Source organism: Podospora anserina, chromosome 1, assembly GCF_000226545.1.
Source record: "Podospora anserina S mat+ genomic DNA chromosome 1, supercontig 1".
Classification (NCBI taxonomy): domain Eukaryota; kingdom Fungi; phylum Ascomycota; class Sordariomycetes; order Sordariales; family Podosporaceae; genus Podospora; species Podospora anserina.
The window spans coordinates 2,280,180-2,304,369 of record NW_001914859.1 but is presented as its reverse complement, the minus strand read 5'-3'; the positions used below and the strand labels follow the sequence as shown (position 1 = coordinate 2,304,369).

Below are 24,190 nucleotides of genomic sequence, written 5' to 3'. Positions count from 1 at the left end.
GTACCAATCGAGACGAGACGTTTGAAGCCGCACAGACCATCAGGCGATCACGGCAAATAGCGCCCGAGAGAAGAAGCAAGCCGAGCCGGAGCCACCAACAAGGCTTTCCATCCCTCTGGCAGGTCATCGTCAAACGTGACTGCAAACCTGGATAGGGTCTGCCTTTGACAGCGCACCACCCGCCACCTCCCGACATCTCGACATCTCGACACCTCGACGTCGTCTCTCGCTGTCCTTTTCAGAAAGCAGCCAGCCTTTGTGATCGGGCACCTCTGAAGAGGACCTTGCGAGTTTTGTTCTCACCCCAGAACCAGCCGCCACCACCTCGCCAACCATGCTGCCGTTATCAGTGCGACGGGCTGTCGCGTCTGCGGCTCCCCAGTCGCCTGTGACGGTGGTTTCCTCCCTGACTGCGTCGGCTCCCAAAGCCGCCTACAAGGCCAATGGTCTCCACCAGCGCCGGTACTCGTCCTCAAAACCCTCAAGCCCGGATGACGGCGCCCGCGATTTCGCCGCCCGGCCCTCCGTGCCCGCCTCGGGCAACTCCAAGACGACCGGCGAGAAGCGCAAAAGAAAGGCCAAGGACGCCGGCCCCCAGCTCCCCAGCGTCCCCAGCACCAAGCACATCAAGGACGAGGGTTCGTATCCTCCCCAATATCACTCACATCTCTTGCTTACCCCTCTATCTAGCCCTCGCCCTGTCCACCTTCTTCGCCCTCCACCGGCCCATCTCCGTCACACAGCTCCTCCCCAAGACGGTGACCGAGGATGCCTTTGCCGAGATCTTCAACACCCGCTCGCCGCGTCACAGGGTGTCTGACGTCCTGTCGACCCTGTCACAAACGGTACATGACCTTGAAAAACATCCCCTCTCCAAGTTGAATGATGATGAAGCCAACACTAGTGTCTTTAAACAGCAAGAGCGGATGCAGCAAGAGATTCAGGAAACCGGAGAGCCGCCGAGGCGCGCCGACGGCGCCCCGTTTGAGATGAGCGGCGAGAGCAACGTCTATTTTCAGCTCAACTCCATGGCGGGCCAGTTCCTGCCTTATGCGCCGCCTCCGGCACCCAAGCCGATGACCGATGGCGCCGCCGCCGCCGTTGATGCTCTTGTCGACGAGCTTGCCAGCACGACGCTGGAAGCGAGCGAGGAGCCCCAGACGAGGGTGTACAAGGCCATGGTCACGATCGAGGAGACGGTGGAGGCGGACGGGCAGTACAAGGTTGTTGCGCACAGCCCGGAGCTCATTGACAATGCGGAGCAGGGCGGCGTTCAGCCGAGGACGTTTCTGGAGAGGATGGCGCTGCGCCAGCTGAAGTATGACGAGTCGAGACGGCTGCAGGACCGGGCCATGCAGGCCATTAGTGTGAAGAGGCAGAGGAAGTTGCGGATGAAGAAGAAGAAGTACAAGAAGCTACAGAAGAGGACGAGAAACGAGAGGAGAAAGTTGGATAGATTGTAAATAGATTGTCGGATTATGATGTATGGGATGGTGGGTGGGATTGGGGGGGGACGGCGGCGTATTTGTACATAATCCACTTCTCTCTCTTTTTTTTCTTTTCCTTTTTGATCAACTGACAAGAACAAACCAATGTCTAGAAAGAGTTATGATGGATTTTTCTTTTTTCCCTTGAGGTCTTTGTTTGTTGCATGGCAGTTTCCACATATAGAGAAGGAGTAGTTTTAGTCACTTTGGAGCGGTTAAAGGGATGGTAGCATGAGACAGATTGTCCGTCTCTTTTTTTTCACATTCTGCATAGCATCAGTATCAACCGTTTTTTTTTAGTCTTTTTAGTGCATGCTATCTCTCCTAAGCTAAACAATATTCTTGTCCAACCACTCCTTCCACTGCTCCTCAGTCCACCCACTCGAAATCTCATTCGCTACAACGCCATTGAAGATTACAGTAGGCGTGACGTGAACACCGAGAAGTCTGTTGATTTTGGTGATCAGCTTCACGTCGTTTGTGACGGCGTTGCCTGCGTTGAGGGCGCCGTCCTCGCCCGGTTGGGAGGGGATGGCGAGGAGGTTGTAGACGGCTTCCTCGTCCAGGTCAGAGATGGTGTCCGAGGCGAGCTTGGCGAGGCGGCGGTAGGTCTGGTTGCGGGTTTCGTTCACGAGGGAGATATCAAAGTAGGATTTTTGGTGGGCGAAAAGGGTGGAGGAGAACTGGTAGAATTTGGCGGGGGAGTTGGTTAGTTGGAGGACGGCGAGAGCGGCTTCGTGGACGAGGGTGGAGGAGGGGTGCCAGGGTTGGATTTGTTGACGGATGATGAAGTCGACTTTGGAGGAGAGGGAGGGGTTGGGGGAGATGATTTTGGGGATGATGTTGTTGTAGAGATGGTTGAAGAGTTCTGGTAGGGGGAGTTAGTGTATGCTTTGGGGGGGGGGTGGGTTGAGGGGGGACTGACTGGCTGAGAAGGGGCAGACGTAGTCGAGGAAGAGCTCGATGGTGTGCTTTGGTTCGGGGGCTGAGGTTAGTGAGGAGGAGAAGGTGAGGCGGTGGGCGTTGAATTTGGGTGGGAGGGCCATCTTGGTGGTTTACTTTGTTTGTGAAGTTGAGAATTGATGAGTGACAGTCACGAACGGACGATGGGTAGTGAATGAGGCTTTTATAGAATTAAGAATTAGACCGCGACAGAAAGACTCGGGATGATGTGATGGGAGCTCTTGTTACACATGAAGATAGGTAGATAGGGGGTGTGTTAGTGGGGTGAATGAGGGGCTGCTCGCGCTCAGTTGCATCATCGCTTTTCCGAAAATCTTAATCGCTCCCCGATCCGTCGAAATACTTGTTCGGCATCGGTGCTCGTTGGTCAATTCCAAATACCTCTCTAGGGGAATTTTGTCATTCTGTCTCTCAGACTGTCTCCTGGTGAAACCCCTATTTTCTCATCCTCACTCCCTACATGATATTGAATCTTAACCATAACGATCACATACGACCATAGGCAGCTGAAAATACGGGATCCCGTCTGCTCTCCCCTAGTCAAACAGCTGACCGCCAGACCAGTACTCAGGTGGGTGACCACTGGGGAATCCCCGGTGTTGTATGTTTTCGCTGCTTTGCTTTTTACTCTCTTACTGGTTGGTTATCCTGCATTCTTTCTCGAACTGCAAAAGACACCCAATTTCTACTTGAAAATGGTGGGTTCAAAGACCCCCCCTTAGTTAATCGTTTAACGACAAGTTTAACTACGGGACACTCTTTGCACACCCGCCCTAACTTATAGCCACCAAGCAACACTTTACAACCCCTTTTCAAGCCAAGTCCAAACAGCCTCTTCCCTGTACTATTATTACTACCATTACACTAAATCTTCCTTTTTCTTCCTTTGCCTTTCCTCCTTCCTCTCTCATCTTCGCACCTTTAACAAACTTCCCCCCCTTAACGCTCAACCTCCACAGCAAAGGTAACCACCACCCCCCCCTCCGCCGTCACCGTAAAGGTCTCCACCACCGGCCCGGTAGTAACACTTCCCTCACCCTCCTCCCGTTCCGTATGAAAAATCAACGTCGTCACCAAAGGCATTGGTTCGTATGACGGGGTAGGAGTTCTGGGTGGACGGCTGAACCCCGCCGTGCCGTAATACACCGTTGGTGTCTGCATGCTGAGGGAAGAACCCCTTCCGCTACCATAAACGCCCGGGCTGAGGGTTTTAGTTTTGAGGGTGGAGGGGAAAGAGGAGTTTGTCCAGGAGAAGAGGCCTGTTGTGAAGGGTTTGGGGATGGAGAGGGATGGGAAGGTCGTGGGAGGCAAGGCTGTGAGGTTGATGGAGGGGGCGGTCAGGGATGGGAGAGGAGGGGAGAGGAGGGTGCTGAGGGAGTGGTATTGGGGGCGGATGGATGATGTAAGTGGGAGGGTGGAAGGTGGGGGGTAGGAGTCTGAGGTTGGGGGGGGTTCGTCTACCGTGATGGTTAATGTAGGTGTGGTGGTTTGGAAGATCAACGTAGTAACCCGGGGACCGTCTGTGTCGTAAGTGGCGGGAGATTCTGTATCGTGAGCTGTCGAAGTTGACTCGCCGACTGTCTCAGTATCGTACGCCGTACTCAACAAATCGTCCGTACTGGTACTCTCTGTGGCAGAGGGGACTGGCGTTGAGAAATGAAGCGCGGGTGTGGTTGTCATAGTGAGAAACGGCTCATCGAAACATGACATATCGGGGTCGACGTGAAGGAAGACTTGCGGGCACGTTGCGTCCGGCTGCTCGAGGTAGTAGTTCACCTTGTCGTAGCGGCCAGATCGGCAGGCGAAAAAGGAAAATGTTCCATTGTAACTGAGAGCCTGGGCATCGCCGTGCGTGGTGACAGAGAAAAGCATGTCGGGTTCTTCCACGTCGGAAAAGGCAACGTCACAGACCAAGACTGTCGAGACGGCTAGAATAATGAACAAGAGATTAGCTGGAACAGAGCAAGGACAAGACAGGGGACAGGGACAACTGTACGAGCCCACCAGCACCCCCGTAGGGCGTGGTCTAGAAGACGACCATCAAACAACCGGAACCACGTTGCTGGCTCTGTGAGTTTGCTTCCCTGAAGTTGACCACCTGGTAATTGGCCAACTGTGAGGTTGTTGCTGCAACTGGCATCGACTGAGTATAGGTGGAACAAACATGTTTCTATATCCGCGACATCAGCCACCACGAAGCTCAACCCCAGCACCAAGAGGAGGAAGATGTGAGCAAACATAGTCGAAGTGTAGGTGATAGATGACAGCGGCGGTAGGTAATCCTGGGTTCAAGTGAAAGAGCTGCCAACTTCATAACTGACCACAGCAACGGGGAGGTAACCCAACACTTATATCACCAGGCTTCCAATTATCATTTCCACCAAGGACGGCAAGATGTGCCGTTTGGTGCAACGGACTCATTGTTTCTCATGACGGCGATATTGCCCCAAATATCTTGAACAACTACGCCCCAGCGCCCGTCAGACCGTTGGCAAGTTCAAGATGTAAAGAAGTGATGGTCTCATCCGCTCGGCTCACACCTAAAAACAAGGGACCGTGCATGCATATCGCCTGTGAGCCTCAGCCCAGTGATACCCATCTCGACTTGAGCATGCTGTGCAACACCATGATAAGGTCACCGTCGCATCTGCGAGATCATCCACCACTAGATATCTACCATCCCATTTCCAGACTTGTCCGACAGACCGAGCCCAACAATGGCCTTTCCCAGCCACTGGCCACAAAAGTTGTCTTTGCCGACACAGATACACAAGCAAGCAGAATTGGAACGAAAAATGTATGATATGGGCAGAGGTATCATTCGGGTTGTGCCCAAACCCTTCCACGGTTTCATTACTAAAAATCAACACGTGGTGCTTTTCGCTGCAACAAGATCAGAATCGAAGTGGCTTGACTACGCCTTTCTCCTTTTCCTGGACGCTGGCGGATCTGGCTCTTGCTCCGACTCAGCATCTGATGCCTCCTCATCACTCGACTCGCCGAGGGATATCATATCCTCGGCATCATCGCCCTCATTGTCTTCGTTATCTTCACCCTCACCCTCAGAGTCACTATCACTGGAAAATCCAGAGAAATCGTCACCTTCGTCATCTGAAGCTGCAAGATCCTCGGTGGCCGCCAGAGTCGACCCAGCCATGGATGTATCGGCAACACTTTCGCCTTCAGCCTCGAGGTCGCGTTTCCGCTTCCGCATCTCACCGAGACGACCTTGGCGGCCCTCAATGAGTTCAGAGTCGGCATCCTCGGTCCCTTCCATTGCTGGCGCGGGGGTGAACCAAGGAATCTTGCCTCGCATGAAATCGTTCAAGACCATCTTGGCCACACCGTCCACATCTGGCTCACCACCCTTCAACAGTCTGCCGCCCTTCCTAGCCAGCATCTCAAGGAACTGAATGTGGTCTTTCCAACCCTTCAGCTCATATGTCCTTTCCATATGATGCGGCTTGACCTTGCTCAACACAGCAGGGATATACTGCTCGGGATGCTCGACATTCTCAACACGGACGACACCACGGAGAAGAAGGTCCTGTGGTGTGTCATTTTGGTTGGGTGGTACAATACCCGGGCAATCAATCAGGTAGATCCTCTTCATCAGAGTAACGTACTGCCAGACCTTGGTCTCACCGGGAATGGGTGCAACCTTGGCAACAGGCTTGCCACGGAGGGCGTTGATGATGCTGGATTTGCCCACGTTGGGATACCCAACCAGGCCAACACTGATCTGCTTGCGGTCCTTGTGGAGGATGCTAAATTGGCGGAGAAGATCGATCAGAGAACCACGACCGAACGGGTTCTTCATGCTTGATCTCATGGCGCAGGTGGGGCGATCCTTTTGAAGCACACGGATCCAAGCAGCCTGAAAACCTGTTAGCGTCCGTCTTGGAAGCAACAATTTCAAATGCAGATGTATGATGGGAGAGAAATGTATGAAACATCACTAAGAAAACCGCAACAAAATTACCCAGTGAAGGGCGCGGCGGTTTTCAACTCGTATGAAACACGTCCGGTATCCGGCGCCAAAACCCCAAGACGGAGTCTGACAATCCCCGACCTGATGACCAGGCCAGAGAAGTTGGAGGTGGATATCGATCTCCCAGGGATGTAACGCACAACTTCCATTGCACTGGCACACGAATGTGCGGAAGCATCCTGACAAAACCCCTGGGGTACTCCCAATAAAAATCGAGGAGTACCAAGAATGTGTGATGTGATACAATACAAAATGGTTGTACTTACGGCTGTGCTGGATGGAACCAAATCGATTTTGTTCAGAACGAAGATGAGATGCTTGTGCGGAGCTTCTGTAGAAAGATACTTCTCCACGTGGCGACATCTTGTGCCGACAGGATCACGGGCGTCGAGAACGTGGAGGATGACGTCGGAAGAGTCAATCACCTTGTCTGTGAGAATAGGTTAGAACAATGCTGACCTCCAACGTGAGTGCGTGTATGCTTACAGAGCTCGTTCCAGATGCGCTTGGATTGACCCTTGAAGAAGATGGCTTCCTTGGCCGTTGAGACACTGAAGTCAATCTCCGGGTAGACACTCTCCTTGTTCTCCACCTCAGCCGTGCCAGAAGTACCGCTGAGCAGCTTGATCTGTTCCTGCCTCGCGGTGTACTGATCGAAGCTCGACTCGGTGTGGCCCGCCAGTTCGTCAACAGTGGCGAAGCTCAGCTTGGGACGTTTCCTTTGCGCCTTGGGTCCAAAGGTCTCTGAGAAGGGCGCACTCTCGATTGTCATCTTGGCTTGATGCTTCTTCAACCCATCCTCGAGCTTGGGTCCGTCATCACGAATCAAGCTCATGGGAAGCTTGTTGCTCTTGAGCAGTACTGAGTATGGGTCCTTCTGGTTCTCCTCCACAGCCTCCCGGAACGATGTGAGTGTGTCCTGGGAAATGACTCTGGTGTTGCTGAACCATCTTCGGTTTGGCTCGATGACAGCCTTGGGGCGCTCTCTGCTCTGGAAAGAGGCAGCCTTGATGATCTTGCCATCCTTGTTGCGAATCGCCTTGCCCTCCTTGAGGACATTGAGGGTCTTGATCTTTTTGGCGGAGCGGTAGAAGTTTTCACCCTTCACCTTGGGGTCGCCTGTGGGCTTGCCCTGCCGCTCCATGCGGGACCTTTCCTTCTTCCCTATGATGAAGAGTTAGAGGGCGACGTCAATTGCGATATCGATGAATGCTGCGACGTACCAGTTCCCATCTTGGTGGAATGCTAAAACGCCAAGCTGAAACCAGGAGACAAGAAAAAGAAAAGGCAAAACAAGAACCTCGCCCGCGAGAAAGGATCTGAGGGATTGAAAATTGATGTTTTGCGGTCTTCCACGGGGGAAAGTGAATGTGGAAGACGAGGAGAGAAAAGTTGGAAAGGGTGCAAAAGAGCAACAGTCGCGCAAAGTAAATGGGAAAGTTTTGGAGGGGTGGAGCTCCAAAAGTCTCTGAAAAAAGAGCGGTCAGCCACGGCAGAACCCCCAATGCTCAACCGCCCTTACTCCCAAACCGGCTTAGCGTCTATCAATCAGCCAGCCCCAGCGAGCTTCAGAATTTCCAAGTCGAATCACCACCACCCGCACCTCGCCGTCGTCGACAATCCCCCAGTAGTCCAGGAAGCCAGCCCGAACTCCTGTCTCTCCAGACAGAAGCTCCCCCCCTACCACAAACAACATGCCTCCATCACTCCCACGACCGGCCCTCAGCGGCCTCGAAGCCGCTCTCACGAACTGCCGCCTCACCCCAAGACCAGTATCCCGGCAACTCTCTCGCTCCCTCTCGACAACCCCCTCCTACCTCCAACAATTCTTCCCCCCCGACTCCCCCAAGTTCATCACCATCCCCGAACCCCCCCAATCCTCCGAAGTCAAACCCCCCCCCGTCAAAGGCCACCTCCCCAAGCCCCGCAACCTCTTCCCCACCCGCGGCGGCCACCGCAAAGCCACATCCGCCTTCATCAAAGCCGCCACCCCCCTCTCCAAATCCGAAGCCGCCGGCCTCCCCCCCAAATCCGCCGCCGAAGCCGCCCACCGCAAAGCAGCCGCCATCCGCCGCAAGAACCTCGCAGCAGGCACCCTTAGCCTCTACCGCCGTAAGACCACCCACGACAGGAGAATCCTCGAACGCTCCCAGTACAAGGTCGGATTTAACATCGCCTGCGCCAACAAGCCCGAGCGAGAGGACGAAATCCTCACCCGGTCGACAGTCAAGGCGTCCACCGCCCTGAAGGTCCAGGTCGAGCCCAGTCCACTCCGGTTCGAGAGGGCCGAAGAGGCCAGGCAAAAGACTGAACAGTTGGCTGCGCAAAAGTCAGAGGCGAGGAAAGACGCCCTTGCTCAGCTGTTTGTTGCCGCGCAGAGCTTCATCGTGACGGAGAAGCAGCTGGAGGAGAGGGTCGAGGAGCTGTTCAAGGAGGATACGTTCAAGAACAGGATTAGCAGCGCCGCTAAGAACATTTGGGAGGCTTCTGGCCCGCCGATCAGCGTGGCCACGAGACAGGCGCAGATTTCAGGTATGGCCTCTGGATTGTCTGATTCTACCAGGGCGGCGACCCAGGCGGCGGTCAGGAGGAAGTTGGTGGCCGAGGAGCTTTCGGGTGGCAAGCTGGTTATCGATGCTTAGAACAATGAGCGATCTGGGAGTTTCGAGAGCACAAGTAGAGAGATGAAGCTGTCTTAAGCAGGTGGGGATGCCTGTTTGTTGCGGGCAAACCGATGAGACTACATTAGTTACATCATGTATCAAAGCCTAGGTGGAAGTAGGCGTGTACAAATAGAATTTGTTTTGAAAGAGCCAATGTTTAACCGGCCACTGAAAAGAGCTATTTACAATATTGTACACACTCTGTTTAGCTTCTACAGAGAAGAAGAAGAAGAAGAACAGGGATATGTACAAAAAGAAGAGAGGAAAAAAGAAATCACATAATGTTTCTCCTACTCTACATATTTCGCTGATCAAATTCAAAATGACTATACGCCTGTCAGAACGCCGATTGCCCCTGATTCCCATCCCGTCCTTTGCTCCCTCATCGTCCGTCCGTCGTGTACAATACTACCAGTGGTACATGATATGTGTTCAAGTAATCCAAGAAAAAACATGCAGCAACAACGCAAAACAAAAACCACTCTCTACCTCACCAACTCCCGGAAACAAGACGCCTCTTGAAGATTTAGTAACAGACGAAGCCTGCAAGGAACATCATCTCCGCCTGCCGCCCACGACTATCTCCTCTCGACCAAAAGAAGATGCATAGCGGCGTAAGCCAGAATGATGAACACAACACCAAATACACCAAGATTGATGATGTCCATCCACATGGCCAGGTTATCGAAACCGAACGAGCTGAGAATGGCGGCACCAGGCACGGTAATATCGATACCAATCTTGTGGTCGATAAGAGTGAGCCCAGCGACCTCGTTCACGATCAGCGCCTCGAAGCCATAGTGGAAGATTGACAGCCACTGGAGCCAGAGAGCTGCTGGTGGAATTGCGTTGTGATTCAGCAGCAGACCGGCAAAAAGCAAGCTGAACAACATGACCAAGCTGCCAATCAGGTTCGCAACGCCATGGTCCTTGCAGACAATGCCGATGAACAGACAAATGCCTGCTGCAGCAAAGTTGAAAAGTACCAGGACCAGCATGAACACCAAAAACTTGGCTGGCTCGGCAACGAGGCCAGTCATTGGGTAGACAATCGCACCTAGCAGGATTGGTGGGATAATTCTGAGAGGGATGATGTCGAAAAGAACCTTGGCCGCAAAGTAGGTGATGGGTGAATAGTATCCATTTGCTCTCTCACGGACGAAGAGAAGCCGCTCCTGGGAGAACACGGACAAGCTGGTCAGGGTGCTGAAGCCGAACAGGGCGAGGACGAAGAAGAAAAGACCGAGTCTGTTTTGGAAGCCAGCAATATCCATCGTCAGGCCGTAGAACAGATAGCCAGCGAAAACGGCGAGGAGGATGGCGATGGCGTAGTGGGTCAACATCAACATGGGGTTCCGGTAGAGGTTTCTCCAGGTACGCTGGGACAAAAGAACAAACTGTCGCCAATATCCGATGCGAGTATATCCTCTGCCCATCGCACCAAGGTTGATGTTGGGTCCATCTGCCACATACCCATTGGCGTTTTGGCCGTTGCTGGCAGTCGCTGCCGCAACAGCCTGCTCGATTTGGTCATGCGTATTGCCAGCGATATCTGACTGGATATAAGAGTGAACGAGAATGTCCAGATCGGTTCCAGTGGTGGCGGGAGGAGGTAAATCATCAGGATCTTCCGCGATTGGGGTTGGTTGTTGGCCGGGTGCCTGGCGTTGAACCTTGTACGCTCCAATCTCGTACCCGGCGTCCGAAAAAGCAGCAGTATCAGCTGCTTGCTTGCGCCGAGTGTAGAGCTCCCGCTCCTGCCTCAACCTCACGGAATCCCGACGCGGGCCTCTGGGACGTGATGAGCCAGCCGTAACTGTACTCTCGTCACCAACACTGTTACCAGAGATACTAGCGATCGATTTGACAGCCCGGGTGCTGCTGGGGCCGATGCTACCACCATCAGTAGACAGGGCACCGTCGTCGTAGGAAGTGGTGGAGGAAGCATGCATCGTCAGGTCGACCAAATAGTCGGCGATGTTGAAACCGGGAGGGCAGCTGTAACCGATCTGATCGAAGTACTCCTGGCACAGGTGCAGGGGTCCAGAGTAGACGGTCTTGCCTTGAGCGAGCAGAATGAGGCGGTCAAACAGGGCAACGATGTTGGATCTAGGCTGGTGGATCGTGAAGATGACTGTCCGCTTGTACGTCTTTGCCAATGTGACCAAACATTCGATGACGTTGTAGGCGTTGTAAGCGTCAAGACCACTGGTAGGCTCATCGAGGAAGAGGATGGACGGGCTGGTGACCAACTCGCAGGCAATGCTGACACGGCGCTTCTCTCCGCCCGAAATACCCCGACCCTTGCCCTCCTCGGAACCGATCAACGAGTCTCGAATGTGGTGAATACCCAACTGCTTTTCGACCTCGACGACTCTCTGTTCCTTTGCGGCCCTTCCCATGTCCCTTGGCAGGCGAAGAAGTGCGCTGGTCATGATGGTCTCGTGAACCGTGAGAGTGGGTAACATGGTATCTTCCTGATCAACAAATCCCACAGCGTTCTTGTAGTCCACATCGCTGACCTTTTCACCATTGACATAAAAGTCACCAGAAACCTGGCCACGCTTGTTCTTGCGGGCCAAGATGTCCAAAAAGGTGGTCTTTCCAGCACCCGAAGCTCCCATGATCGCCGTGATCTCTCCGGGATGAGCCATACCCTGGATGCCCGAAAGAATATGCTTTCCGTTCAGGTTGTAGAACACGTTCTGGAAGTAAAGGGAGGCCGGCTTGTGGTCTGCCATGAGCTTGATGGCTTCGTCATCTGAATCGTCCAGATGGATAGGCCCATACTTGAACTGCCTTCTGGACAAGTACCATGTCAGGAGAATGACACCCACCAAGAAGAGTGCGCATCCTGCAATGACTCCAGCAATCAATGGCGTGTTGATCTTGGGGACCTGGGGGGCATAACCGGGGACTTCTGTGTGGTAGAGACATTCGCCGGCGCCGCAGCTGAGAAGAATGCTCGAGTCACCAAAAATATCGCTGATCAGGTTGTTCATCTCGGGCTCTTGGAAAGAGCACTTCTTGTCCTCGCCCGGTCGTTGCACACACTCGAACTTGGCAGGGCCCTTGATCAAGTTGACCAGGAAATCGCTGATGTCCACAGAGCCATTCTCGCCACAGAGCATACGGTCGGGGATACACTCGCACTTGATCTTTTCGCACTTGTAGGAAGTCGAATTCTTCGTTCCCGAGAGGTCATAGTCGGCGGTCGAATCGCATTCTTCGAGATGGCACATGAAAGACTCCTTCTGATCAACCCAAACTGTAAAAGTGTCAGCTCAAGCATTCAAAGTACGAGGTGCCACATCAGACTCACATTGGAAATCACACAGCTTCGTCTCCTTTTTGCAGCTGAAGGTGACCTGGGGGATCTGGGTGCCCAACAGGCTACGAATAGCCTTGTTGGTAACATCACACATCTGGAAGTTCTCCTTCACAATCTCACCGCCGGTATAACAAACACCACCATCACCAGTCTCAGTCATGGCGTCGCAGGCTCTATCGTTGGTGCACACATTGCAGTTGATGCCGGTCCATCCATCATCGCACTGGCAGGACTTGCCCTCCCGTTTCGGTCGATCAGGTCCTCTGGAGAGAGAGCCGCATACTGTGGAGCACATGGTGTGAGTACAGCCATTGCGTAAATAGTTGTGATACGAAGGGGCGCATACATGGTTCAAGACAATTGTCACCGCCAAAGCCATCAGGGCAATTGCATTTGCCGCTGTATTCGCTACAAGGAGCGAACTGACCGCACGAATGGGCTGGGAGGTTGCAGTTGAAGCTGTTCAAGAAGACAGGTCGTAAGCATTCTGGACATGATGAGAATGGGAAATCCATTTGAGACCGAAAACCTACCATGGTGGACAGTCTTTTGGACGTCCCTCCATCAGTGCTGCCTGGACTCGCAGCATGTCGATGGACGAGTAGTTGCTGGCGGCCGAGACAGCGCATGACAGCGATAGCAGCAAGGCTAGCGCCCGTGGTATTTTGGATGCCATGATGGCGGAGATAGGCCAGCTCGGGCCGTGATGAAGTAGAAACTCAGAGATTTGATGCCAACTGGGACTGTTGCAACAATGCGATGGAAGAAGCTTGCGAAGCTGTGGTGCGTGTTGAGATGGAAGCTGTTGAGATCGGCGGATGCTGAGCCGGCAGGCGACAAGGGCGTCAGACCAACCCCACGAAGACTCAACCACCTACCCTGGCAGAGCTTAGATCAACGCCAATGCAGAGCTTCCAGACTGGTGGGAAGCTAATGCTCTTTCACAGGTCGTCCCAGCAGGTACCTGTCATTAATGTCCAAAGAAGGCACTGGTGTTCATCAGTCAATAAAGCCCCATGTTGAACATGGCAGTGTTAAAAGAGGGAACTCTCCTGTGTGTCTGTCTGGCGCAATCGGCCTTCAGCCGTCCAACGCTCCCCAGGCGATGATGTCGCTGTGGAGAGGCACGGAGCATCCTGGAGCGGGCCTGGAGCGGTTCAATCGGAGCCGAGCCCTTCGATTGGCTGTACCGCTTTCAATGTGGATCTCATCTGCACTTCCCTGCCACGTCTTCCCAGGGGTGTCGCACAAGTGGGCGCTGCTGAAACGGTCAGCAGACTCAGGTGACAGTCACCCTAGGTACAGAGTTTATCGTTATCAGGAGCTATCAACTTCCAACAACTCCGCTTCCCCTCACATGTATGGGTCGATAGTAAACAGACTTGGGATTAATATCGATAGCAGGCATTGAATATCGGCTCCTATGGATCCTTCCTACCTTCGAACGGCAGGTGTTTAGGATCATGGAAACTTCCATGCCCATGAGGCTCTGAGAAGTGCACAAGGTACTCTGTAACTCCACTAGAGCATGTCATTGAAGGGCGCAGGTCTTCATGGAGATGGGAGAAGGCGCAGAGCGACAATTTGGAAAGTAACTATATAAGTCATCAACACTCACTCTTACCTTGACATCAAAGAGAATCACAAGAAACGCCAATCCACTCCCACCCGTCCAAAATGGTCAAGATTCAACCCTTCGAAGTCGAGCAATGGATGAACAGGCTTGAAAACACACCTGGTGTCTTGAACATCGCCGAAACATGTGCAGCTTCGGTATCCATCAAAGACCTTGTTCAGCTTTGCACTGATAAAGACCTCCCAAGTCCACTTTCCACCTCCAAGAAACTGACCTATGGTGCAATCACCGGCTCTAAAATGCTTCGACAGCGTGTTGCCTCACTTTTGGACCGTGGCCTGTCCTCCCCTCAGGCTGATACCACTTCGCCTCTGACATCGCCTCTTCCTGCCGAGAATATCATCATCACCCAAGGAGCCATCGCAGCCAACTTCCTGTTGTTCTACACCCTCGTTGGACCCGGTGACCATGTTGTCTGCGTCTACCCGACGTATCAACAGCTATACGCTGTGCCGGAAAGTCTTGGGGCTGAAGTGTCACACTGGGAGTTAACGAAGGAAAATCATTATGTACCTGACGTGAAGGACTTGGAATCGTTGGTAAAGGAGAACACCAAGGTGTGTGTTCCCGACCGCCTTGATACCAACCCGTGCTGACCCTGGCCAGATGATCGTCCTCAACAATCCCAACAATCCCATGGGTAGCACCACCCCCAAGTCTGTCCTTGAAGACATCATTTCTTTCGCAAAAGAAAGGGACATCATTGTCTTCGCCGACGAGGTCTACAACCCTCTCTACCACTCCCTACCCGACGGTCAGACCGCCCCTCCATCCATTCTCACCCTGGGGTACAAAAAGGCTGTTGCCACTGGCTCCATGTCCAAGGCCTTCTCTCTGGCTGGCATCCGAATAGGATGGGTAGCTTCCCGCGACGAGAGCATCATCGAAGCCGTGGCTCATGCTCGGGACTACACTACCATTAGCGTCTCGCAGCTTGACGATCAAGTCGCGAGCTATGCTCTATCGGAGCCAGTTCTCGGACCTCTATTGGAGAGGAACATGAACCTTGCCCGGACAAACCTCGAGATTCTGAGCAAGTTCGTCGAGAAGTATCACTCAGTGTGTTCGTGGGTGAAGCCTACGGCTGGGACAACCGCCCTGGTACAATTCAGCAAAGGAGGCCTGGTACCGGTTCATGACCCAAACTTTGTCTTGGATGTGTTGGACAAGACAAAGGTGCTGTTTATGCCAGCGAGTCCGTGCTTCGGGCTGGCAAGGGACTTTAAGGGTTTTGTGAGAATAGGGTATGTGTGTGAGACCGAGGTCTTGAAGGAGGCCCTGGAGGGGCTCGGTGGGTATTTGGAGAAGTTTTTGCTTGAATAGAGTAAGCCGAGCTGGCTCGAGTGAAGACACGGATGAATGGAAAGCGAGCTCATGGACTACCTAGAGTTGACTGGTATTTTGATTGGCGATGGATGTCTTGGTTATTTTAGAAAGAGCCCTTCAAGGTCCTTTTTGTGGAGGAAGGTGCCGAAATCCGGTGAGATGAACCACCGGTCTCATGAACCTTTGAGCGTGCTATGTTGTGTTTACGAGTCCACCAACCATATAGCATCTAGTTATGTCATGCCGCTAACAGGCATCCCTAAGGGGTAGCTAATAAGGGGCAGGATTCGGCAGGCATACTACAATGCAACAGCCAGGGTCCATTTATTGCAACTGAGGCTTTGAAAGCCGTAAGACTGTAGTTGAGAACACAAGATCGGCCTAACTATGAACCATCAGCCTTGTGCTAGTGTCATGTAAAAAGTTCCAACTCCACACGGAGCGAGTCTCGGTAAAGACCATGATGTTACCTTGTGCTGATGTTGATGCCAATAAGACGGCGTGACACCAAGGCCGAGGCCTCAACTGCAAGAGAAGCTTCATGATCTCGCGAGTATAAAATCTGTCGAGGGATGTTGGCTTGGAGACAGGTCCATCAAGCTCAGTCGCATCGCATCACAACCACTGACGGCACAACTCTCACAACCAACCCAAACCCAACTACTCAATCACGCAAAAATGAAGCTCTCTTCCATCCTCGCCGTCACCCTCGCAGTCGTCGCACCGGCTGCGGTGGATGCCGCCAATTGCAAGACCGGCTTGCACTATTGCGGATACGTCCTTCTTCGCAGAGGTATTGCCTTTCCCATCCTCTTGAGGTATCCAGATTCCCCAGGTTCAACGCTGACACTCTCCTACCTAGGCAACTACTACAACCAAATTATCGAAGCCCTCAAAAAGGCAGACAAGTCCACTTCCTCGGCCTATGTGAATCATTCTCTCTTTTATTGCACGGGTGGGAGCAATGGCAACATCAAATACCAGGCCAAGTGCAGCAGCTGTGTTGACGGTGGAGATGGGAAGAGTGATCACTGCTGAATAGGCTGAGGCTGTTTAGATTTTCATCGGGTCTGAGAGCAGTCAATCAGAAGGAGTACTTATAGCATCAGGTGTTTGGTCATTCATGTCTCCCGAGTCGTGTGCCTGAAGTTGAAGCTTGATGAAGAATGCCCCTGTCAGAGACATCATCCCTGAAAAGACCCCACATTCCCCAGACAAGCAACGTCATGGGGCGCTAAGGCCGCGTACCCCGCTGTTGCCAAGAGATCCATGGATTGCTTGATTCTTCACTGGGAAATGGGAGGGGCTCCCACCGCTGGAAAAAGCTCCGACCCCACTGAAGCCTGCTTTTCGGTGTAAGTGGAAGCATCCCGTCATCTTTATTTCGGACGCCAGGAACGGCTTTGTTTGCTTCGCTCTTGTTGCTTGATCATGGACTAGCTGATGTCAGTGACGACCTTCCCTCCCAGCATTTCCTGACTCCGAGGGGAGGCCTGACACGCTGAATAATGGAAGTTCGTTTTTCCGCTTTCCCTCCCGAGCCCGACCCCTGGTGACGAAGTCCTGTCACAGTCAACATAATCAAATGGCTGCGTGTCAACCTCGGTCACTCGCTCGCCTTTTTGCCCGTTTTCCTTGGAGCTCCCCCCTTTTTTCTTCTGGTCTGCTTCTAGTCACCTTTTCTGGAGCTGTATAACGCTGATCCGGCTGATCCGGCTCGTCGAACATTGCCCGAGACCGAGTTGGTGCTCCCTTCGATGTATTTTGGCCCGATTTAAGCTCTCTTGGTTTCGGCTCCAGGTGTCGCCGCGGGCTGTGTTGTGTCCCTGAGCCATTCGCAGTCAACCTCGATCGATACCCGCGCGCCTCGTTTGCGTCACCACCATTGCTTGTGTCTTTCCTGGGCGGCTCCCTCTTCTGGTCAACTGTTTTGGCGACTATTTCAGTACACGATTCCGATCATAGAGCCAGGGACATCTTTCTTACAACGAGTCAAGTATATCGCATAGCTAGGAGTCACGAACCGCAGTCATGAGAAGGGGGGCTGGCATCATCGCCGCGGGTGCATTGTTTGCTGCGACTACGTTGGCACAACGAAAGGATGGAGTAGTTCAATGGGGCATTCAGAGGCGACAACCGCCACCAGAAACCTACACCAGAGTACGGAAGCGCGCTTCGACTTTTGAGGAGATCATTACCAACGAGGAGGCCAGAGGAGGTTATTTCGCTACCTGCAGGTTAGGAACGCCGGGTCAAGACCTCACGCTCCAGCTGGACACAGGAAGCAGCGATATCTGGGTTCCGGATCCGACGGCAAAGGTCTGTTCCAAATCTGGGACTGAGGGTTGCGCATTGGGAACATGTACGCTCGGACTCCCTGACCTGACTTCTCGGTCATTATTTTGACCTTTTGAGCAGTTAATCCCGACCGCTCCAGCACATTCAAGGTTGTTGGACAGGGCGACTTTGACATCAACTATGTCGACGGCAGCTCTTCGAAGGGTGACTATTTCACCGATGTTTTCCAGATTGGCGGCGCAACATTACAGAACATGACTATGGGCCTTGGTGTCAACACAGACATCGCTTATGGACTGGTTGGTGTTGGCTATGCGTTGAATGAAGCCATCGTGGGGACCACGCAATCGACAGCTTCAGTTTACCCCAACCTCCCCGTCAACATGGTTAAAGAAAAACTGATTAACACTGTGGCGTACAGTTTATGGCTCAACGATCTAGGTGGGTTCAGATCGCAGCAGCTCGTCTACGTGCTCAGCTACTGACCGTAATAGACTCGAGCTCGGGCAACATCCTTTTTGGTGGAATTGACACCCAAAAGTACAAAGGGGATCTTACACGCATCAATATACTGCCGACGACTCAAGGGCTCTACACTTCTTTCGCTGTTGCCATGACTTCCCTGATAGCAGTCAGCCCTAGCGGCCAGGATACGCTCACGTCGAAGGCCTTTCCCATGCCTGTAGTTCTTGACTCCGGCACCACCCTCTCTTACTTGCCTACTGACCTTGCCCTGCAAGTATGGAAGGAGGTTGGGGCTTTATATTCGCCTGAATTTGAGCTTGCCGTTCTTCCATGCGATATGCAAAACAGCGAGGGGTATTTTTCGTTTGGATTCGGCGGCCCCAGTGGTCCACAAATAAATGTGTCGATGGATGAGCTAGTCCTCGATCTCACATCTGGCCGAGCACCGGTCTTCAACACTGGCCCATACAAGGGCATGGATGCCTGCGAATTCGGGATCCAGAACTTCAGCTCTGCTCCCTATCTCCTGGGCGACACGTTTCTCCGATCGGCGTACGTTGTCTACGATCTCGTCAACAATCAGGTTGGGCTTGCTGCCACCGACTTCAACTCAACCGAAAGCAACATTGTGCCCTTCCCTAGCTTGAGCGCCCACATCCCTTCGGCGACTATTGCTCCAGACCAGAGTCAAGCGACCATACGTCCGTCAGTCACCACACCGGCTTATGCGGCCAGTGCTGGTTTCACGGACAGTGCGGGTGTAAACGGGTCCGAGAATGCCGCGTGTGGTCTACCACCTGCTTTTGGAGCAGCACAGCTCTCGGTGGTGGGCTTATCGATGGTGTTTGCGATGCTTGGGTCTGGGATGTTCTTGTTGTAGGCAGCGCAACGACTATTACGTTTCGGGCCATGAGAAGAAGAACATATTTTACGATAACAATACCCTCAGAATCTAGGTTGGCTATCAGGATTGGGTGGTCTTTGTGTTGATTTATATACGCGGTAAAGCATGACTTTGCTGCTGGTGTTGGTTTTGTGATCAAGTACCTTGTTTGGATTGAGATAGAGGAGAGAGCAAGACAAAAAAGCAACAAGAATTTGCGTTAGGATTGTAGATGTAGATAGCTACCTGGAAATTCAGCTAGGATTGTCTCGAGTTGTTTTCTAATACAAAGAGCCTGGCCAGAGGTACCTAGGTGCATTTGAGAGGTGACTTTGGGGATGGCTTCCAGGCGTCAAGCTATGTTGGCCTATGAGGTGTAAGACCATGACCCTTTCCTCCTTGGTTGTTAAGTCGCACCTTCCAACAAGAACTGGCCCCCACAAGTTAGCTCACATTCCGTCTCTAGGGGAGCGGGTGTACGCGTCATTTTCACCTTTACATCCAGTAGTACCGACGGACCTAAGCATCCAACATCGACCTCAAACGTTTGCGGGCAGCAGCCCCTGACATGCTATTGGGGGCCAGGACAGCTGGTGGTGACCCCAAAAGCCAAACCAAATTCAGTCTCCAGCTGGTTAGCAAAATAGCGGGCATACAGGTTAGGATCGCTGTTAACAGTTGGGGGCTGGTGACCGTTCGCTAATCCCAGGCAAAATGTAGGACCAAGTTCAAATGCCGCTCAAATCTATCACAATACAACCGAAAGTTACATCGCCAGGGACGTTGGCCCCCAAGGTGGTACAAAAGTCAATTTATACCACCCGGCAATCCAGCCTGCGCCGCAGACCCTATATGATGGCGTCTAGAACATGGTGCCCTTTTGAAGCTGTAAAGTTCTTGGACTAACATGGAATGGAAGCCATACCTTGTCGAGGACGGAACGATGCCGTCGTTATTAAGTATAGTTTCTTCCCGGCATGCAATGAGCAAGATGTGCCCTCTCTTCGAGCGCTCAACCCTTCCACAGGATGAGAACCCTCCATCATGGCCGCCACCACAGAGAAATCAGCTCGAAGTCGGCGAAATACAGAAAATGATATCCCGGATTACAAACCCCTGCCGCTCCGATTTTCTTTTTTGGCTACAGTCGTTCTTGTCCTCTGTGGCCTCATCATTGCCTTGGAGAGGCTACTTCACTCGCTCCCACACGAAGGCAGCCGAACGGAGATACCCCAAGAATTTGGCTTCATACCTGATCCGAGAGATCCAAAGCCGGCATTTGATGTCCTGAATGCATTGTCACCTGAGGCTCGACAGAAGTTCTATGGGCTGCCGGTGGAAACCTCCCTTCAAGATGACCCTCCAAGCAGGACAAGAATGCCGGATGCGACAACGACGTCTTTTCCAGCTGAGTTCAACAAAAGAATGGCCCCAGATCCCCGCCCACATACCAGCTACTATGTGAACACCAACGTGATCACCACCTACGTTACTTGGGCCAATAGCTGGTACGGCCATCCAGATAACGTAATGGCCAGGACGGCGGTATTCCCAGGTGAAGAGAAGCCAAACGAATGCATGTATAACTACCAGGGCGTTATCATAACAACAAATAGCTCAGCGTGCCAGGTCATCATTGCACCTGATCCTTTGACCACTCCGCCACCGGGCTGGAAATCACCTCGTCAAGGTATTCCTGGTCTCTGGTTTTCCGATGAATGTGTCAAGCGCTACGACGATTGGTACAAATCTCAGTTAGTCACGATCCCTGCTCCTCCGCCAGGTCCAGCGATACCGTACCCAAATGCTTTTATGAAGCGATTCTTACGGTGCTCGTGGCATGGCGAGCCGCGTGAAGAGACAACCAGTACCCGGTACGATGTCGAAGAGCCATTACCAGAGACCTTTCTCAATTACTACGTTGAATGGGACGTTCAGAGGCAGATGGAACGCCTTATTGTCAGGCTTCGCTTCCCGGGACGGCTTTATCCTGGCGCGGGCCTGTACCTTTGGGGCGAACACAATATTGGCGAGCCATCAACAACTTCGAGTGTGACGCTATTGCCATCGCCTACTAGTACAAAGCAATCGACTTTTGAGTCTGTTGATACATCGACTTTACAGTCCGAACCATCCATGTCTCAGTCGAGTTCAACATCGGAAACAACTGCCACAGAAACAGTCACGAGTTCAAACATAGCAGTGCTCCCAGTAACAACCTCGGATTCAGAGTCGAAGACGGATGGCATGCCAGCTTCGGTCACCTCACCCATCTTCATCCATAGCTCAAAACAAACCTCACAGTCAGAACCAGCTTCGACTCTGGAGACGAAGATGGGCATTATACGGGACTCCAGCACGCTTCTGTCCTCATCTTGGAGCAGTCTAAAACCAACACAGCTCCAGTCAGCATCAACGGAGCACTTGGAAAATCCGAGTAAATCTACAGCTTCAATTTCGACGTCTACTTCATACCCCACAACACCATTCGATTTACGTTTGACCATGAGCGTACCGTCACCGGTCCCGAATCAACTAGAACCCTCTGTCAAATATGTCCTCGTACCCGTCAACGTGTACGTTGAGTCAACGACCCAGTTCACGACGTCTGGTCAGATGTGGATAAAAAGCATTGTCCATACGTCCACGAGCAGCATCCTCATCGGTGTCCCGGCGGTGATGGTGATTCCAGCAGTAACAACTTTGACAAACTCTAATGGCGTCCCAACAAGCACGCAAACCGACTTCCACGGCGAGCTCTATCTCATCAACACTCTCACGACCCTGACGAACGCTCGTGGCTCCCCGACGCTCACCGCAACAACGCAGGTCCCCGCCACCTCTGTCATCACAACACTCACGGATACCGATGGCGTCCCGACAGCAACAGCAACCAGCTTTCCGGTATGGCCCAACCTGCCCAACTCCACTGCCGCCAATCTCATGCTTCCGAATCGGGCGAGCTACTTTACGATTTACTTTTTGCCTATTTTGCTTACGATTTTCTTGCTCATCCCTGCTCAGGCAATTGACGCCGAGATCAAGCAGCTTCTTCCTTTTCGTCTTTTGACTAAACACAACCCTCCTGCTGGCGCAGGTGTAGATGCTTTGGTCATGCAACCTGGTCGTATAAGCGGCTGGAGGTTGCTATGGCGCTATGGCGATCCGATTTCCCTCATGAGCGATCTGGTTGTTTTATGCGTGGCAGGGCTGATCTCTGTGTCGGGAGAGACGGTGGGGCTGAAGCTACGGGGGAGCTGCCTGAGTGTGAATCTCAGTACTTGTTTTTTGACTGTGGCGGTTTTTCCTGTGCCGGCGAGGGTGGCGGAGGGTTTGCTGGGGGGGTTGATTGTGTTGGTGATGGTGTTGGGGTTTATGCTTGTCAGGTGGAGGACTGGGACTGCGGCGGATCCGAGCAGTGTGGCTGGGGTTTGCGCGTTGTTGCAGGTTGATAGGACCAGGGAGGTGTTGATGAGGGGGATGGAAAGAAGGGCAGAGGATGGATTGGATGATTCGGCAAAGGTGGATCAGTTGTTGAGGAGAAACTGTGAGGGGTTGAGCTTTCGGCTTGGGAGGTTGGGGAACTGGACTGGAAAGAGGGCGAATGATTATGGGATTGTTGTTTCGTCGGTTTCGGTAGGGGGTCACAAGAACGGGAAGACCAAGATGAGGTCTAACTGTGAGATTGATGGCAGTGATATGATTCTGCCGGTTGAGAGGGCTGGTTTGCGACAGATGAGGCGGGCCAGGAGTGGTTTGCCTGTGAAGAGAATGACGTTCCATGTGCCGGGGAGGGAAAGGACTTTCCAGGGAATGCTCTTGGCCTTCTTTTGCGGCTTACTGATTCTTATCCTTTACTACGAGCTCACCGAGTATGAGGACCTCCAGGAGTCGGCGTTTGAGTGGTTCATGGACAGCCAGGGGTTTGGCGTGAGGATGTTGTTTACCGGGCTTGGTGTGGTGCTTTCGTTTATGTGGGATCATTTGTTTACGAGTTGAGTCTCTCCCTGCCTGCTAACAACTTTCAAGAGCGAACGTTGCTGACGGCGTGGTACTTGCTAGCATTCTCAAAGAGGCGCATCTACCAACGTATGGCGCAGAAACAACAGCCAGCAGCGCTGTCGGTTCTTGAGCCCTGTCCCAAGACTGTCTTTACAGGACTGTGGAGAGCGGTTCGTCAGAAGGATTTGATGGCTGGGGCCGTTGCCTTTGCCGGGATACTGTCCAAGTTTGTACCGGCTTTACTGTCGAGCATTCCATTTTCTTCGGCTCAGACGTGGCAGACGCATGAGATATGTACTTGGACGACGGTTGCGCTGCTTATTGTTCTTATGTTGACTCTGGTCAGCTACATGTGGCTTGTCAAGTGGCCGCATATGCCAGCGGCGCCGGATTCGTTGGCGTGTCAGATTTACTATGTGTGTGATTCGGCGATGCTGAGGGATTTTGAGAGGTTGTCTATGTTGGGGAAGAGGGAGAGGGATCGGAGGGTAGAGAGGATGGGGAGGATGTATCGGTTTGGGTGGATGACTGGTGTTTCGGGGGAGAGGAGAGTTGGGGTTGATTATCCTGAGGGTGAGCAGGGCTATAGGATGCATGGGTTGGGGGGGTGCGGGTTTGGGACCACGGGGGGGAAGTGAATATCTAGACAACTGTGTGAGTCGTGAGCAGCGATAGTGATAGGCAGTTGAATAAAGCATGACATGACTTGTGCTTGGGGTGTGTAGATGCCTGAAGCAATCACCATCATGATAACTTCAGTCCCGAATCACACCATCTGTATGGCTCTTGTGTTGCGAGCGAGTTCCTAGCAGGCAACGGCATAAGAGACCTGCAAGGTACCTAGGGTCACCAGCCGATTGGAAACCATCAGAATACTACATCAACCTTCATTCCCTTTGGGCCCCTGTCCCGAGAGTCGGGAAGGACCAACGGCAGCTTTTGGACCCCGCCAGGTTACATGTAACCATGGATTCCTTCCCTCTAAGAGCTCTTGCCTCGACTATTGGTTACACAGCACACAACTTCTCTACTACCGCGCCAGTTACCTGCCGTTTGTCTCCGCTAGTTGGGAAGCCACGACTGCCTATCTTGTAGGAAAGTGGGGGAGGGGGGATTAAGAGAGTTGTTAGTTAGGGTCAGGTTTT

At 52.7% G+C, this 24,190-nt stretch overlaps 10 protein-coding genes across 10 annotated transcripts, besides 1 other annotated feature; 6 read left to right on the top strand and 4 right to left on the bottom strand.

Annotated features, from left to right (window-relative positions):
- Nucleotides 1–262: 262 nt before the first annotated feature.
- On the top strand, nucleotides 263–1,463 carry PODANS_1_6510 (uncharacterized protein; the record flags this gene model as incomplete). The annotated part of the gene is made up of 3 exons (XM_001912834.1): nucleotides 263–638; nucleotides 691–845; nucleotides 918–1,463. Coding segments are annotated over 3 exons (1,077 nt in total), but the record flags the coding sequence as incomplete, so codon positions are not given.
- A 353-nt stretch (nucleotides 1,464–1,816) lies between these two features.
- PODANS_1_6500 (uncharacterized protein) lies at nucleotides 1,817–2,533 on the bottom strand (the record flags this gene model as incomplete). The annotated part of the gene is made up of 2 exons (XM_001912833.1): nucleotides 1,817–2,355; nucleotides 2,413–2,533. The coding sequence occupies 2 exons, from the start codon at nucleotides 2,531–2,533 to the stop codon at nucleotides 1,817–1,819; spliced, it is 660 nt and encodes a 219-aa protein (XP_001912868.1).
- Nucleotides 2,534–2,935: 402 nt separating this feature from the next.
- Nucleotides 2,936–3,074: a sequence feature (rRNA 5S).
- A 315-nt stretch (nucleotides 3,075–3,389) lies between these two features.
- Nucleotides 3,390–4,738, bottom strand: PODANS_1_6490 (uncharacterized protein; the record flags this gene model as incomplete). Its single annotated transcript, XM_001912832.1, has 2 exons — nucleotides 3,390–4,378; nucleotides 4,447–4,738. Coding segments are annotated over 2 exons (1,281 nt in total), but the record flags the coding sequence as incomplete, so codon positions are not given.
- A 626-nt stretch (nucleotides 4,739–5,364) lies between these two features.
- PODANS_1_6480 (uncharacterized protein) lies at nucleotides 5,365–7,674 on the bottom strand (the record flags this gene model as incomplete). Its single annotated transcript, XM_001912831.1, has 4 exons — nucleotides 5,365–6,327; nucleotides 6,708–6,871; nucleotides 6,928–7,605; nucleotides 7,665–7,674. The coding sequence occupies 4 exons, from the start codon at nucleotides 7,672–7,674 to the stop codon at nucleotides 5,365–5,367; spliced, it is 1,815 nt and encodes a 604-aa protein (XP_001912866.1).
- Nucleotides 7,675–8,135: 461 nt separating this feature from the next.
- On the top strand, nucleotides 8,136–9,083 carry PODANS_1_6470 (uncharacterized protein; the record flags this gene model as incomplete). The annotated part of the gene is made up of 1 exon (XM_001912830.1): nucleotides 8,136–9,083. One exon carries the CDS (start codon nucleotides 8,136–8,138, stop codon nucleotides 9,081–9,083), a length of 948 nt encoding a protein of 315 aa, XP_001912865.1.
- A 599-nt stretch (nucleotides 9,084–9,682) lies between these two features.
- PODANS_1_6460 (uncharacterized protein) lies at nucleotides 9,683–13,064 on the bottom strand (the record flags this gene model as incomplete). Its single annotated transcript, XM_001912829.1, has 3 exons — nucleotides 9,683–12,372; nucleotides 12,427–12,717; nucleotides 12,782–13,064. The coding sequence occupies 3 exons, from the start codon at nucleotides 13,062–13,064 to the stop codon at nucleotides 9,683–9,685; spliced, it is 3,264 nt and encodes a 1,087-aa protein (XP_001912864.1).
- A 1,048-nt stretch (nucleotides 13,065–14,112) lies between these two features.
- On the top strand, nucleotides 14,113–15,394 carry PODANS_1_6450 (uncharacterized protein; the record flags this gene model as incomplete). The annotated part of the gene is made up of 2 exons (XM_001912828.1): nucleotides 14,113–14,628; nucleotides 14,678–15,394. 2 exons carry the CDS (start codon nucleotides 14,113–14,115, stop codon nucleotides 15,392–15,394), a joined length of 1,233 nt encoding a protein of 410 aa, XP_001912863.1.
- Nucleotides 15,395–16,075: 681 nt separating this feature from the next.
- PODANS_1_6440 (uncharacterized protein) lies at nucleotides 16,076–16,435 on the top strand (the record flags this gene model as incomplete). Its single annotated transcript, XM_001912827.1, has 2 exons — nucleotides 16,076–16,190; nucleotides 16,260–16,435. The coding sequence occupies 2 exons, from the start codon at nucleotides 16,076–16,078 to the stop codon at nucleotides 16,433–16,435; spliced, it is 291 nt and encodes a 96-aa protein (XP_001912862.1).
- A 993-nt stretch (nucleotides 16,436–17,428) lies between these two features.
- On the top strand, nucleotides 17,429–19,040 carry PODANS_1_6430 (uncharacterized protein; the record flags this gene model as incomplete). The annotated part of the gene is made up of 3 exons (XM_001912826.1): nucleotides 17,429–17,759; nucleotides 17,816–18,136; nucleotides 18,190–19,040. The coding sequence occupies 3 exons, from the start codon at nucleotides 17,429–17,431 to the stop codon at nucleotides 19,038–19,040; spliced, it is 1,503 nt and encodes a 500-aa protein (XP_001912861.1).
- A 1,047-nt stretch (nucleotides 19,041–20,087) lies between these two features.
- PODANS_1_6420 (uncharacterized protein) lies at nucleotides 20,088–23,683 on the top strand (the record flags this gene model as incomplete). Its single annotated transcript, XM_001912825.1, has 2 exons — nucleotides 20,088–23,003; nucleotides 23,075–23,683. 2 exons carry the CDS (start codon nucleotides 20,088–20,090, stop codon nucleotides 23,681–23,683), a joined length of 3,525 nt encoding a protein of 1,174 aa, XP_001912860.1.
- Nucleotides 23,684–24,190: the final 507 nt, after the last annotated feature.